This window comes from Pieris brassicae, chromosome 3 (assembly GCF_905147105.1).
Source record: "Pieris brassicae chromosome 3, ilPieBrab1.1, whole genome shotgun sequence".
Lineage (NCBI taxonomy): Eukaryota > Metazoa > Arthropoda > Insecta > Lepidoptera > Pieridae > Pieris > Pieris brassicae.
In genome coordinates, this window is record NC_059667.1 from 13,270,008 (window position 1) to 13,282,640 (window position 12,633).

General features: G+C 33.6%; 3 protein-coding genes across 12 annotated transcripts in view; 1 reads left to right on the forward strand and 2 right to left on the reverse strand.

Annotated features, from left to right (window-relative positions):
- The window catches only part of LOC123707593 (unconventional myosin-IXa-like), a 33,273-nt gene extending 28,760 nt beyond the window's left edge, over nt 1-4,513 (forward strand). For 4 of the 6 annotated variants that reach the window (XM_045657769.1, XM_045657772.1, XM_045657770.1 and 1 more), the window contains 6 exons: nt 105-242; nt 540-722; nt 1,056-1,171; nt 1,348-1,489; nt 1,848-2,035; nt 2,343-4,513. In XM_045657769.1, the coding sequence (XP_045513725.1) occupies nt 105-242; nt 540-722; nt 1,056-1,171; nt 1,348-1,489; nt 1,848-2,035; nt 2,343-2,490 (915 nt within the window). In that variant the 3' untranslated portion in view covers nt 2,491-4,513. The remainder of the gene's footprint in view (nt 1-104; nt 243-539; nt 723-1,055; nt 1,172-1,347; nt 1,490-1,847; nt 2,036-2,342) is intronic. The other 2 variants (XM_045657773.1, XM_045657774.1) reach the window with 1 other exon arrangement.
- A 10-nt stretch (nt 4,514-4,523) lies between these two features.
- Nucleotides 4,524-6,483, reverse strand: LOC123707594. Its single transcript, XM_045657775.1, has 2 exons — nt 5,200-6,483; nt 4,524-5,074 (listed from the first exon to the last, which is right to left on the reverse strand). The coding sequence occupies exons 1-2, from the start codon at nt 6,249-6,251 to the stop codon at nt 4,543-4,545; spliced, it is 1,584 nt and encodes a 527-aa protein (XP_045513731.1). The 5' UTR covers nt 6,252-6,483; the 3' UTR covers nt 4,524-4,542.
- A 1,699-nt stretch (nt 6,484-8,182) lies between these two features.
- The window catches only part of LOC123706651 (probable phospholipid-transporting ATPase IM), a 53,415-nt gene continuing 48,964 nt past the window's right edge, over nt 8,183-12,633 (reverse strand). For all 5 annotated transcript variants that reach the window (XM_045655928.1, XM_045655929.1, XM_045655925.1 and 2 more), the window contains 6 exons: nt 12,429-12,580; nt 11,924-12,147; nt 11,235-11,460; nt 10,157-10,260; nt 9,561-9,734; nt 8,183-9,299 (listed from right to left, as the gene is read on the reverse strand). In XM_045655928.1, the coding sequence (XP_045511884.1) occupies nt 8,907-9,299; nt 9,561-9,734; nt 10,157-10,260; nt 11,235-11,460; nt 11,924-12,147; nt 12,429-12,580 (1,273 nt within the window). In that variant the 3' untranslated portion in view covers nt 8,183-8,906. The remainder of the gene's footprint in view (nt 9,300-9,560; nt 9,735-10,156; nt 10,261-11,234; nt 11,461-11,923; nt 12,148-12,428; nt 12,581-12,633) is intronic.

Below are 12,633 nucleotides of genomic sequence, written 5' to 3' on the forward strand. Positions count from 1 at the left end.
GAGCATATTTTTAAAAATAAAATTACTTTAAATTATTTTACATAACAGGGCTCAGACATAATCAATGATTGCTTTAAAAAATCCATTATTATATTTTTTGCCAGGTATTCGGTGTGCCATTATCAGAGTTGCCAACAGGCGAAGGCAACATTCCTATAGTAGTAGATAGACTTATCACGTCCATAGAGATGATCGGATTGTACACTGAAGGGCTTTACAGAAAAAGTGGATTGAGTTCAAAGGTAATAACAAAATAGGAATCTTTATAAAACAAAATTTGTTGTTACTTCTAAAACGTTACTGACTTTACTTACTGATAAAATTTTGGCAGACTAATTTTTCAACTTTGATATTCTTGTCGCCATTTTTTTTTTATTGCAATAAGGAGGAAAATACTCCTTAAGAAGAATCAATTGTGAATATTTAAGTCATTTAAGATGTATATTGTAACATGGACAGGCTTCTTAGAAAGAAATCCAAATTAAAAGATGATATAATTTATTTTATAAAACCCTTATATGTATGTAAATTTATTTCAGGTCCGCGAACTTCGACGTCTTTTAGACGAACAACCCGAAGAGAGCGTAGAACGTTTAGACGCGTACGCAGTTCACGTACGCGCTTCCGTACTTAAGAGCTTCTTCCGGGAGCTACCGGAACCGTTGCTGACTTTCGACCTTTATGACGATCTTATACTTGCCGCACAGATGTCTGATCCCCAGGTATGCAAAACGTATTGTTTAAAATTCTGTAATTTAAATTAAATAATTATGATTTTAAAGGAATAACATAAGTATGACTTTTCTTAAAAAGATAGATTTTTGTGCACTACTGGACTCTATAATTAAATTGATAAGTTAGTCTTAAATTATTATTTATTAAAATATTTGTATAAATAACATTAAACCCATTGTTTGGTAACATATGAAGTGGATTATTTTCAAAAATATTTAACCCAGATTACTTTTTAACAAATTGTCTTGATGAATCGTTCAGATTAATTTTTAGAATTAATCCAAAGAGACGGGTTCAACAATTAATACGTTATTTTGCAGGAACGAGTATCAAGTATATTCACACTCCTAAAGAAACTACCAAAAATCAACTACGATGTCGTGGAGAGATTAATATTTCATCTCGCAAGAGTCGCCCTCAGAGAAGAACATAATAGGTAACCACTAATTTCATTATTATTTGATTAATCATATTCTTTCATTAAATACAAAAAACGTACATATTATAATATAAAAGTTTAAGATTTTCTAAGGATTTTTGAAATAATTTTAATTTAATAAAACTAAAAATATATGAAAATACTATTTTTAATAATATTTTAATTACTTTTAGAATGGGAGCGAACGCGCTCGCTATAGTGTTCGCGCCGTGCATACTGCGTACGCACAAGATACAACCCGCGCAGGACTCGCTTCACGACATCGCGCGTCAGACGGCCTGTCTCGAAGCAATACTTTTCGACAAGATGAGCAATGTCAGTATTTGTATTATGTAATAACAGTATCTTTTAAAATAATCAGTCCAAGAAAAAAACTGAAAGTACCTTATTAAAATCAATTAGATACAGAAATTATTAGGAAAACCTCGGAATCCATTTACATACAAGATTGCAGATATTTGATAAAATTTCTGAAAAATTTCAAGACTATTTTCAAATACAGCTTTTTTAAAATGAAATAGATATTTGTCTAAGACAATTATTATATTTGTGATGTATGTGTAAGAATCCGGAAAATCTTTAGTAAATGCTGTTTCTTTCATTTGATATTGATGATTTTAATTATTCATTCATATTATTTCGTTATTCATTTTTTTAAATAATATTATTACAGACACGCGGTACCCTCGCCGATATAGAGACGCTGGATAAGGCATGTGCTACAGCCACAGATAGGCTCACGCACATCCGCGCTCGAAGCGAAGCTCCGCGACCCGAAGAGCAAATTCTGGAGGGACACATTCATGAGATGGAAAAGGAAAAGGCCACGCTCACAACTAACTTGCCCGCGCTTATATATAGGTAAGCTTTTTTAACTGCATTGTTTTGCTCAATACATCTTGTATAGTAAATTAACTAGTTATAATTTGATGTCTAAGAAATTAATCAATACAGATACAAAATTCAAGACCCGAATTTAAAACAGGTGACTTTAATGGTTTACTTTTCGTACGGCGGTTAAGTATTTTCGAAAAATCTAATACATTGATACTGTACTACATCATATTCTTATATCCGTTCAGTTCCAAATATCTCTGTGCCATTTAAGTTAAAAAATCAATAAGCTTTTAAGTGTACTCCAATCGGTTATTTTATTTGAATTTCGCAGAACAACATCGGACGATGATATGCTATCCACTACAGAACAAGATGGTGAGTTTGGTAGTACTGATGATCTTAGTACTGGGGCGTCATCTTTACGGTCGCAGCGATTATTACATAGACAACTGTCATCTGATGATCCTATTATGGTCTAAATATCGCAACGCTCGTAAGAGTGGGTAACTTGCATACGTATACATGTTGGAACGTATACGTGTACAAGCGTAGAGGCAAGAACGCTCGTGGCACCTATTAAGATTCTCACAACCATATACGATATTATATTAAATCGTAAAGGTTATCAGCGAAAAATGTATTTGTTGTCTTAAGATATGGATCTTGTATGTATGTAATGTGGCCAATGGGCTGTTTGATCGCATTTTATCAGTCGTATAACTGTTACTTTTAGCCTCTTTATTCGTTCTAGTATTGACTAAAATTAACCGATTTTCTGTCTAGATTTAGGTTTCATATTTAAGTTTTTAAACATTAACGAATTTTTAATTTCATCATATAATTTTGTATTTATTTGGTGCCAGACAGTACCCTAAAGTACATAAGCCATCGCATTTACAAATATAAAACAAATTATTACAAAACTATTTCGGTACTTAAGTAGCGAAGAGCTTATTTGAGGCTTAGTGTAAAATCTGAATTTAGAATGTAGAAATATATCCCAGAAAATTTGTATAAGAATTCTTATTTTCCTATACTGACGTGTTTTATCCTTTGCACTAATGTAATATTTTATGATATATTTTCTCTTTGTAAATAATATGTAAATCTGGTCTAAATGTGATTTATATGTTAGTGCTCTTATATTAGATCGTTCAAGTTTCGTGTTTGTCTTACACTGTTATGTACTCGCATGTATAATATCCTATTTTAATAGAAGTGTAGGGATGTTAAAATGCAATTTGTAGCCAAATTGTGCATTTTATTGACCAGTTTTCGATTATCTAGCATACTGGCAAATGCCCCGCTTATAATTCTAAAAATGGTCTTTTCTGAAGACAAGTCATTGGGACTGCTGTAATTTATTCAATTTCATAATCTAAAAGACTGTCTATTAATAAGCTATTGATGTTATTGTTAAGTCACAAATATAATCCATTTATAATGTAGTTTCTAGTTTTTACTTACAACGAATATCTCTGTGAAATCTTACTGTAGCATTAGGTTACAGCTCAATATTATTATTAGTATTATTTGTAATTACTTTTTGCAAATGAATCTCACAGGTGTTCTTAATTTTAATTAATAGTGATTATTTTAATCATACAAAATACATATTGGTGGGTCGCTTCAAGTGCAATTTTTAATATTGTTAGTGAAAATGGTTAAATATTATGAAGGTTGTGTAATTATTATTTCTGTGCCTTTAAAATTACTGATTTCAGTGCTGTTTGTTTCCATTATTAATTTTTAAGATGATTCTATCTTATATAGTAATTGAAAATGCCTTGGCAAGAAATTTTATTGAGTATGTTGGTTAACAATTATGTAAAAATTTGTAATTTCAGATCTTTTCTTGTCTTGTTAAGCTGAATTTTAACAAATTAGCTATAGTTTTATTTTAGAATTCCATATAACCTCTCAATGTTAAATATTTGTCTTTGTGAAAAAGTTATAAAATTGTGTCGAATGAAGTCGATGAAGGTGAATAATAACAGGTTTAAATACTAGTATTTCAATAACATGATAATGCATCTACCCCTACACTATAGAAAAATCTTAGCTTTGTGTATCTGTTATCACTTTAGAAGTGTGTAGATAAACTGTAAATATGTAGTTAGGTATTACTTAGCCAGTTATAGATGTAGATTAAATGCTAGTAGTTTCTTTAGAAAATCATTTTACTTAACAGTTTCAATATAATTTTTATTGCATTCTGGTGCCTAAAATTTTTATAATACACTAACTGTATCTAAAGCTAATAATAGATTTTTTTAAATGATATTAATTTGATATTGCCATTTACAAATTTTAATTGTCGAAACGTCATTAGACCACACATGTATTTTGTTCTTAAACATCTGTAAAGTTTTAGCATTTTAATAACTTCTTGTATTATGGTTATGTATGATACCCAAGTTATTTTAAGCCTCTTGTTATGTGTCAATATTATAATAAATGTAACCAAAACATACTATATACATACTACAAAAATTGAAAAATAAACAATTGCTGTGAATGTTAGTTATTTATTAATCTATATCCATTTCATTAGATACATTTTCTTCCATTTGCCAAGGTAACAGACCTATAGGACATGTAGACCATGCATGATTTCCAGATGCCTTTTTCCAAATACTATATTCTTTACATTCTACTCCATGATCACTTGTATCTAGTATGATGGCATCCACATTGTTTGATGCTAAATTATCTAATTTCATATCTTCCAATTGGACATTAAAATCTTCTTGTGTATATATTTTGTCTGATTTAGCATGAAATCCCTGAGGGGATGCTATCAACAAAGCCAATTTACATATTCTGTTTTTAATAGGATTTGGTAGTTTAGGCCTTACTAAGTGTAACAGATCAGAAATAAACAATGTCAAATTGGGATTGTAATTCGTTATGATAGGCTGAATGATATTAATATCAGTAAAACTTAATGGGACAGGTTTCTTGAGATCTAGAAACAATGGGCAGGATTTTGAATTAGGAAACCAGTGATGAAATAGTGACAGCAATTCCTTTTTGGTCTTATTTTGAACATCCAATTTTTTTCTGAAAAAAAACAATATTAATTTTAATTAATTACACCAAGAGCTATATTTTACAATTTATGAAAATCTAATCTAAATACTGTTGGAAGTCACTTTTTTAAAAGTATATTAAGGGCTGTATCTTACTTGGCAGCCTGTTCTAAAAACATTTGTGTATTCCTCAGGGACTTTAATATTTGCGAAACCCATTTTGCAGCTAGTTTAGATTGTGACCTGTTTGTTTTAAATCTTTCAGTAGTCCTTATAACTTCTAAAGTGAAATCTTCTAATAAATCATGAGAGGTTAAGAATTGTAAGAAGACTTCAAAACATTTCACATAGACAGCATCAAGCCCTTTCTTTTTAGTACTCATAGCTTTATATACTTTAGTTGATAGAACTAATGATTCTTCATCTACAAGAAGTTTTATGAAGTTATCCTTATTTATGTTATTTATCATCTTTCCAGAAAATGTGTCTAATTGTGAAATGAGAGTACGCACAGGCATTTTCAGGTTAGACAGATTTATCGCATTTCCAAATAAATCCTGAATATCATTAAATAATGACTTTTGCAAATCTAGAGGAATATTTGCAAGACTTTTAACTTCAGAGTTAGTATGAACTAAAAAGCTTAACATAGTCCATACACTAATTAACGTGGAAACATTTTCTTCTAAAACAGGTGTCAACATTTGATTTTTATTTACAACATAATCCTGTAATATTTCTTTGTGTAATAGCCAATAATTATTATGAAGCCATTGCAGACAGATTGAAGTGGCTTCTCTTAATAACTCCAGGGAAGGCAAATTATTACTGTGTGCAGTATCATGTCGTAAATCTACTATCCAATCTGGAACTCCTCTAGTTTCAGCTATACGATATAAACTTTTTCCTTTAGCAGCATCCGAGTCAAACATGTGGTTAACAAATCTCATAATTGCAGATGAATAAGCTAAACGTATTAATTGGTCGTCTGTTTTGTCCACGGCATTCGTATCTTGAACATATACATCCAATAAGGAAAGTGTGGATTCTATTCCAGATGGCAAAGAGGGACATCTTGCTTTCCAAATCAATAACCATTTTAGGGCATTAGGAAAATCATTATCGGACGTTGTAGAATACAAACTATTGTAAACTTCTAGCCACTCTTTAGTACTAAACCACGGCACAATTCTATAATAATCAGTCATTTTGGTCGCCAAGCGGATGGCACGTCAAGACTCAATTCACTGTAATAGTAATGTAAGTGTTTCATACACGTTCACACACTCAATAATGGAAACCAATATTATTATTAACTAATGAAATGTAATCCCTCACATTAAAATGCTTGTAGTTAGCGTGTTCATAATTTATATTCCTACTTTAGAGGTTAGTTCTTATTTTCAATAATATTGTCCACAAACTTCATAAATCATAGAATTTATTTTGTCTGGTTTATACTTTATAATAATGTGTTAATTGTAGTCCACTTCACGTCAATAATCAATATGACAGTAAGTAAGTGGATTGACAATTATTCAGGGGGTCTATCCGCATTGCTACCGAAAAGATTTGTACATACACGAAATATGTAATTTCGATTAGAACAGCAATTTAATTTTAAAATTTGCCAGTGTGGTAAAAAACCTATAAAATCTTATGAAAGGTACTAAATATTTCAATGAAATAATATATTAAAATATTGTTGAATGTTGAAATTAATTGTGGTTTGTTTCAAGTTTTCTTAGAAACTTAAGATATTGTAAATAAAATTGATCGCCTTTGAATTACCGAATTAGCGGTACTGTCGACACGAACTGTAATTTTCGTATAAATATACTTTTCGACTTTCTACATTCACTATATGTTAAGGCATCTTGACGCAGCTTCATGATTTTTTAAAAGCTAACAGTCATAATCAACAGGCTAGGGAATGAGAGTAGGTTACTCTAAACAAGACGAAACATTAATGACGCGGGCCTAACATTGCTTGCAAAATCACGGTCCATTCATTCATTGAATCCAACTCCATATACCACTGAGCATGAGGGCTTTAGTTAGTGTGGCAAGTTAATTTCAAAACAACATTGAAACACTGGCGTGAAATCGGAAAGATAAAAAAGTCACCTACCGTACTCACTCGACCTTGTTCCAAAGGATTTCTACTTTTTTCAAAAATTTTGTATTAACTTACCTTATAATTTTGTGAGTATATCAATTAATAGTCAATACTCTTTTTTCTGAAGAGTACTTGCAAACTGTCCTTTTTTGGCAACTAGTCTAGGTTGTAGGTTTAGGCAGCTAAGTTTCATTATCGGACGTCGCGGCAGAATACGAAACCGAACCATCACTATGTGGAACCAGCTGCCCACTTAAGTACATCCAAACCAATACGACTTAGGGTCCTTCAAGAAAAGAGCGTGCTAATTCTTAAAAGGCCAGGAACGCACTTGCCAGTCCTCTGGCATTGAGAGTGTCACGGGCGGCGGGTATCACTTAACACCAGATGAGGCAGGGTAGTGAGGTTAAGATAATATATTATCCTTGTACGAGCCAAGGCTCACAAGACAATGTACATTTTGCTTACTCAGGATTTCTTAGTTTTATAAGCCTGGCGATTCCCTAAGTCGTCGGAGTTGCGCCCCGAGAGTATAGCCAGACGCAGGCTCTCTCAACTGTTATATTGCATTCATTAGTTTCATAGTAATTAACTTAATCATGGGAGTTATTTACGCACCGAGAGTATAGCCAGACGTAGGCACTCTCGTCGACTTTTACATTGCATTCATTCATTACGTAGCAATTAACATTTCATAATTTCGCTTATTTTCTGCTGTTATACGCGAGCGGTTAATATAAAGTAAAACTAAAATCCTCTATTATTTAAAGCACCTTAATGACCCAGGAACCATATAATCCTGGTAAGATAAAATTTGATTTGGATCAGGATATTCATCCCTATCATAGAGTTGCAGAAAATTGAGGGTTTAAGTAGGTTATAAATATTTATAACTCTTGATCAATTAAAATGTGGCAGAGTATTCCAATGTAAAAACAATCAGGATGTCTATATGCATGATTGCACATAGACAACAAGTTTTAATAGTAGACAAAACGTAATGAAAAATAAAAATACATCTTAGGAGAGTAACTTTTATTAAAAAGATTGATACCAAAGCAAATATCGATCATATATGCGTGTAGTTAAAATGACACATGACCTTGAATGTTCATAACAAAGACGCAAAAATGCAATAAAAAATGTCAATATCACATCATTTAAATTGTGTTTTTAAATACTGACGTTTTATTTCAATAGTTTCTCGTAGCACTATACGCACACACATCCCAACCGCTCTTCATGTGTTCCTACCTTAACTACACACTACATTGATGATATTTTAAATGCACATTTTACTAAGATCCAGACACAGACGACAATAATCATAATTAAAAGCATACAAAACTTTCAAGCTCAGTGGAGTGATTCAACTAAAAACCTAACCGATGGACTTAGCGAGTGGGCCTAATCATAATGAAAAACAATAACGTATGGAAATGAAAATTCGAATTTATTCGAAGTCGACTGTCGACGGAACTACGGTCGAGGAAACGGGAGAACTACCTTTCGATATAAAAGAGTAATCTTAGTACGTACGATAAATATCTATCAATATATACTCTCGATCAACAAATATAATTTATAGGCAATAATATACGCATTAACTATTAACATTATCACAATACGAGTTTCGACGACATTATGCCGTCTATTAAAAAAATTACGGTTTGTAACTCGGTCTATTTACAAACATCGCTCGCGACGGCTACGGAGGGGAGATCGAAGGCCGGCCGGGGGCCTCTCATAAGTCCACCGAGTCGAGGTCCTGCTTGGGCGCACGGGGTGACGGGGGCGTTTGGGGCGAGTCGGGCGAAGAGGGCGAGGGGGCCGGACTCGGAGGCCGGGCGTGGAACTTGCCCGGGAGGGAGGCCAGCGCCGAGAGGGCCGCGTCCGCGTGTGGGATGCGGCGCATGATCTTGCCGGAAGTGATAAGCCGGCCGAAGCCCTCCTGGTGGGCGAAGGCGTAGCCCGAGCGGACGGAGCGGCGAGCGCGGCGAGCGGAGGGCGTGCGAGGTGCGGGGGCGGCGGCCGAGCGGCGCCAGCGGGTCCGTGCTCGGAGGCGCTCGGCCAGAGTGGGCCGGCGGCGGGACCACGCCAGGCGCCATGACACCACCGGTACCATAAGGATCATCATCTGCGAAGAATTATAAGAACTTAATATTTTCTTTTAATTACTCGAGTACTGCACATTAACTCAAACAATTAGAAATATTACAATTACTACATATGTAATTAGAACAATAGATTTTTTATTCAGTTTTTTTTATAAAGTAATACAATACTAGAAATATAAGCAATGATATTTATCCTTGATAAACAGGATAACAGCCATAATGACAAAATGTTAATAGGAAGGCTCCTATTTATTCATTTAAGATCAATCAATCATACTCACAGTAAGTACAGCCGTGAACCAGAAAGTGGCCTGAGTGAGAGCGACCGTGAGAGACCCTACGTACGGGCCTCTTATCACGTAGTTGTAGAAGTAGTCGAGGACAAAATAGGACACCAGTGACCCCCAAATCGTCACGTGGTTGAACATCGTCCAATACGTCGTGTCTAAAGCTATCTGGAACACAAAAAAATATTCGAAATACTAATGAATCTGTATTATATCAAATTTAGAAAAAGGATATAAGAGGAGTCAGGACTTGCATTATTCATCTCTTGTCAAGTAAAGTTTTTTAAACTACTAATGCGCTTCTTGCTTAGGGAATACACAATTAAAAACCAAATCTTTTCTCTTGTGACATGAATAATTTTATAGTCAAGTTAGTTTATTCTATTTTCATATATTTGTATCATTATTTTATGTGTTTTCCCTCTCTATGTGTAACATTTGTAATATCATATATTCTTGTATTTTAATAAAGAAATAATACTTTGAATTTTATATTTTTGTATAGCTTGTTACGAAATACACTTCTAGTATCTATCTATTTTTAACTAATAATTAACAATTAGTGAACAATAAAGTTTGAAGAAACTCACTTGTGTAGTATTGTCAATAATTAATATTGTGGCCACAACACTTCCCAGGAGCATATGATCTGATAGAATTTTGCCATCAGGAGCCAAGCCGTCTTTGTAAGTACCTGAAAGAAATTCGAAATCGTAGAACCTAATACTTCATATTAGGACCCGGTAAAGAGCTGTTTAAAATATAAAAATAATATAAAATAATTCCGAGGGATGTATCTATTGGACCCCACATTGGGCTCAATTAAAAATATTTAAAAAAAACCACAATTTTAATTACTCGAACTTTTATTGGTTACATATAAAAAGAACCTGCACTATCTTTTGGGTCTGGGACTAATTATAAAAGGCAAGGTTATCAGCCTATTGTGTCTGACACAATACGGTCTAAGGCATGCCGTTTCCTCACGATATTCTCCTCCGCGATACCAAGGTTAAAAACGGACATAGACAGTCGGTAATCGAGAGTTGTTCCATTATACGCAATCTGTGTATTATGATGAATAATGAAAACCACAGAACCAGCAACTAATAAGACAGGATTATCAGTACTAATATCGATATATTCGGTAAGCTGATTAATAAAAAAAGCGTTGATAGCACTCCTATCAGATACCTAATCCGTATTAGGCGAATGAGTATTTTAAATAGGTAACTAAGTAAAAACTTAAAATATGTAATTAAATTTCCTAATCCTCCATTTTAGAAGCGATATTTTTTTTAGTTTTTGTAAATTTTATGATCACCGTAATTGTTATATATTTTACATAAGATATATTGTTGACAACTTTTACTGTAGAAAATGTTATATGATGTGGTGTATTTTAGTAAATAAATAGGTACTAAGTATATAATTTTTTTTATATGGATACTTAACATTTTCAAACATATTATTTTGAACAAGTCTTAAAACAAACAAATATTGTCAACCACCCAAAACACAAGAAACGCGATCTGTCCAGATAAAATATTATTCGATTATTCTAGGTTCGTTCCAAACAAAAATGATTTCTAATTATATAATATTTGTGTAATACTAAGTACTTGTACTACTTTTGTACTAAAACCTATTCACAAATACAACACTCACCATACGGTATAAGAAACAGCACGAGCGAAGTGAAACAGCCGTGCAAAGTGGATTTGATAAACTCGGTCTTGTTGAACAGTTCACTCGTGTGTCCCGGAGCGTACAGCTTTGGGAATTGGAGAGAGGTCACGTCAGACACGTCCTGCTCGAAAACGCCCAACGCCAACACCGGAAGTGACGTGTAGAACAAATTGTATACTGATATGAACATTTCGTCGAACACCGTCTGAAATTATATTATTTCTTTATTAGTATCCTTGCAGCCACACGAACATAAAAACAGTTAACAGTTTAATTAAAACATTAGACAAAAAAATGTCTGCGTATACTAGTGTATACATGTAAGAAGTGAAACTTCTTTATGACCTAATTTTTCGAAAAATTGATCTCCTAAATCCAACTTAAACGCAAATTCTGTAAAGTTACATAAAGTAGATAATTTTTCGAAAAATCAGACAATAAAGAAGTTTCACTTCTTACGTGTATACACTAGTACACGCACACATTTTTAGTTACACTTAGTAACAATAAATATGTACACTTTAAAAATGCATATATAATTTTCCTATATCGATTCTCGGGAACTATAAAGCTTACTGGATAGCTGGACAGGTCATTCATAATTTTCCAGAAAATCTGACAAGCGTCACATATACACAATTAGAGGTAAAGGCTTTTTAAAAACTCACCTGTGCACTGAATCCACAAAAGAACGCGAACCAAAAATGACAGACGGTAAACGCAAAGTTTTTGTAGAAGAAATACCGTAGAAACTTGCACATTCGGTAATAAGACCATCTTCCGTGGACCAACAAGAGCCGTTGGAGGAAACGGAACTGCGCTATGGAGTAGTCTGACGCTAGCACTGCTTGCATTCCTTCCTGCCCCGATATGCCTACGCCTATGTGGGCCGCTGAAAATTTATTACAAATCAAACATTATTTATCATATATTCTTAATTGTCTATGTGTGTGTTACACACTCAGACGTGCTATATTCACATATTAACCAATAAATTTATCGCGTTCACTGTAGTCGAGGGCCCGGGAGTTTCAAGGATCGATTCTGAGCGAAACAATAATTGTTCCAGGGTACCAACAGAAGGCCTACACTATCATTACAAATAATCATTCTACAGACGCAGAAGAGCCCGAGTAATTGCCACTATTGACTCATTGTAAAGTAAAAACATACCTTTGATCATGGATACATCATTTGCGCCGTCGCCTATGGCCAATGTGACAGCTCTTCTGCTCTTCTTGATGAGTTCCACGACCATCGCCTTCTGCAGAGGCGTCACTCGACAACAGATCACCGACCGACATTGAAGCACTACGTCCAGAAACCTCGAGAGATATTTCAATAAATTAATCGTTTAAAAATTATTATATTTTATTAA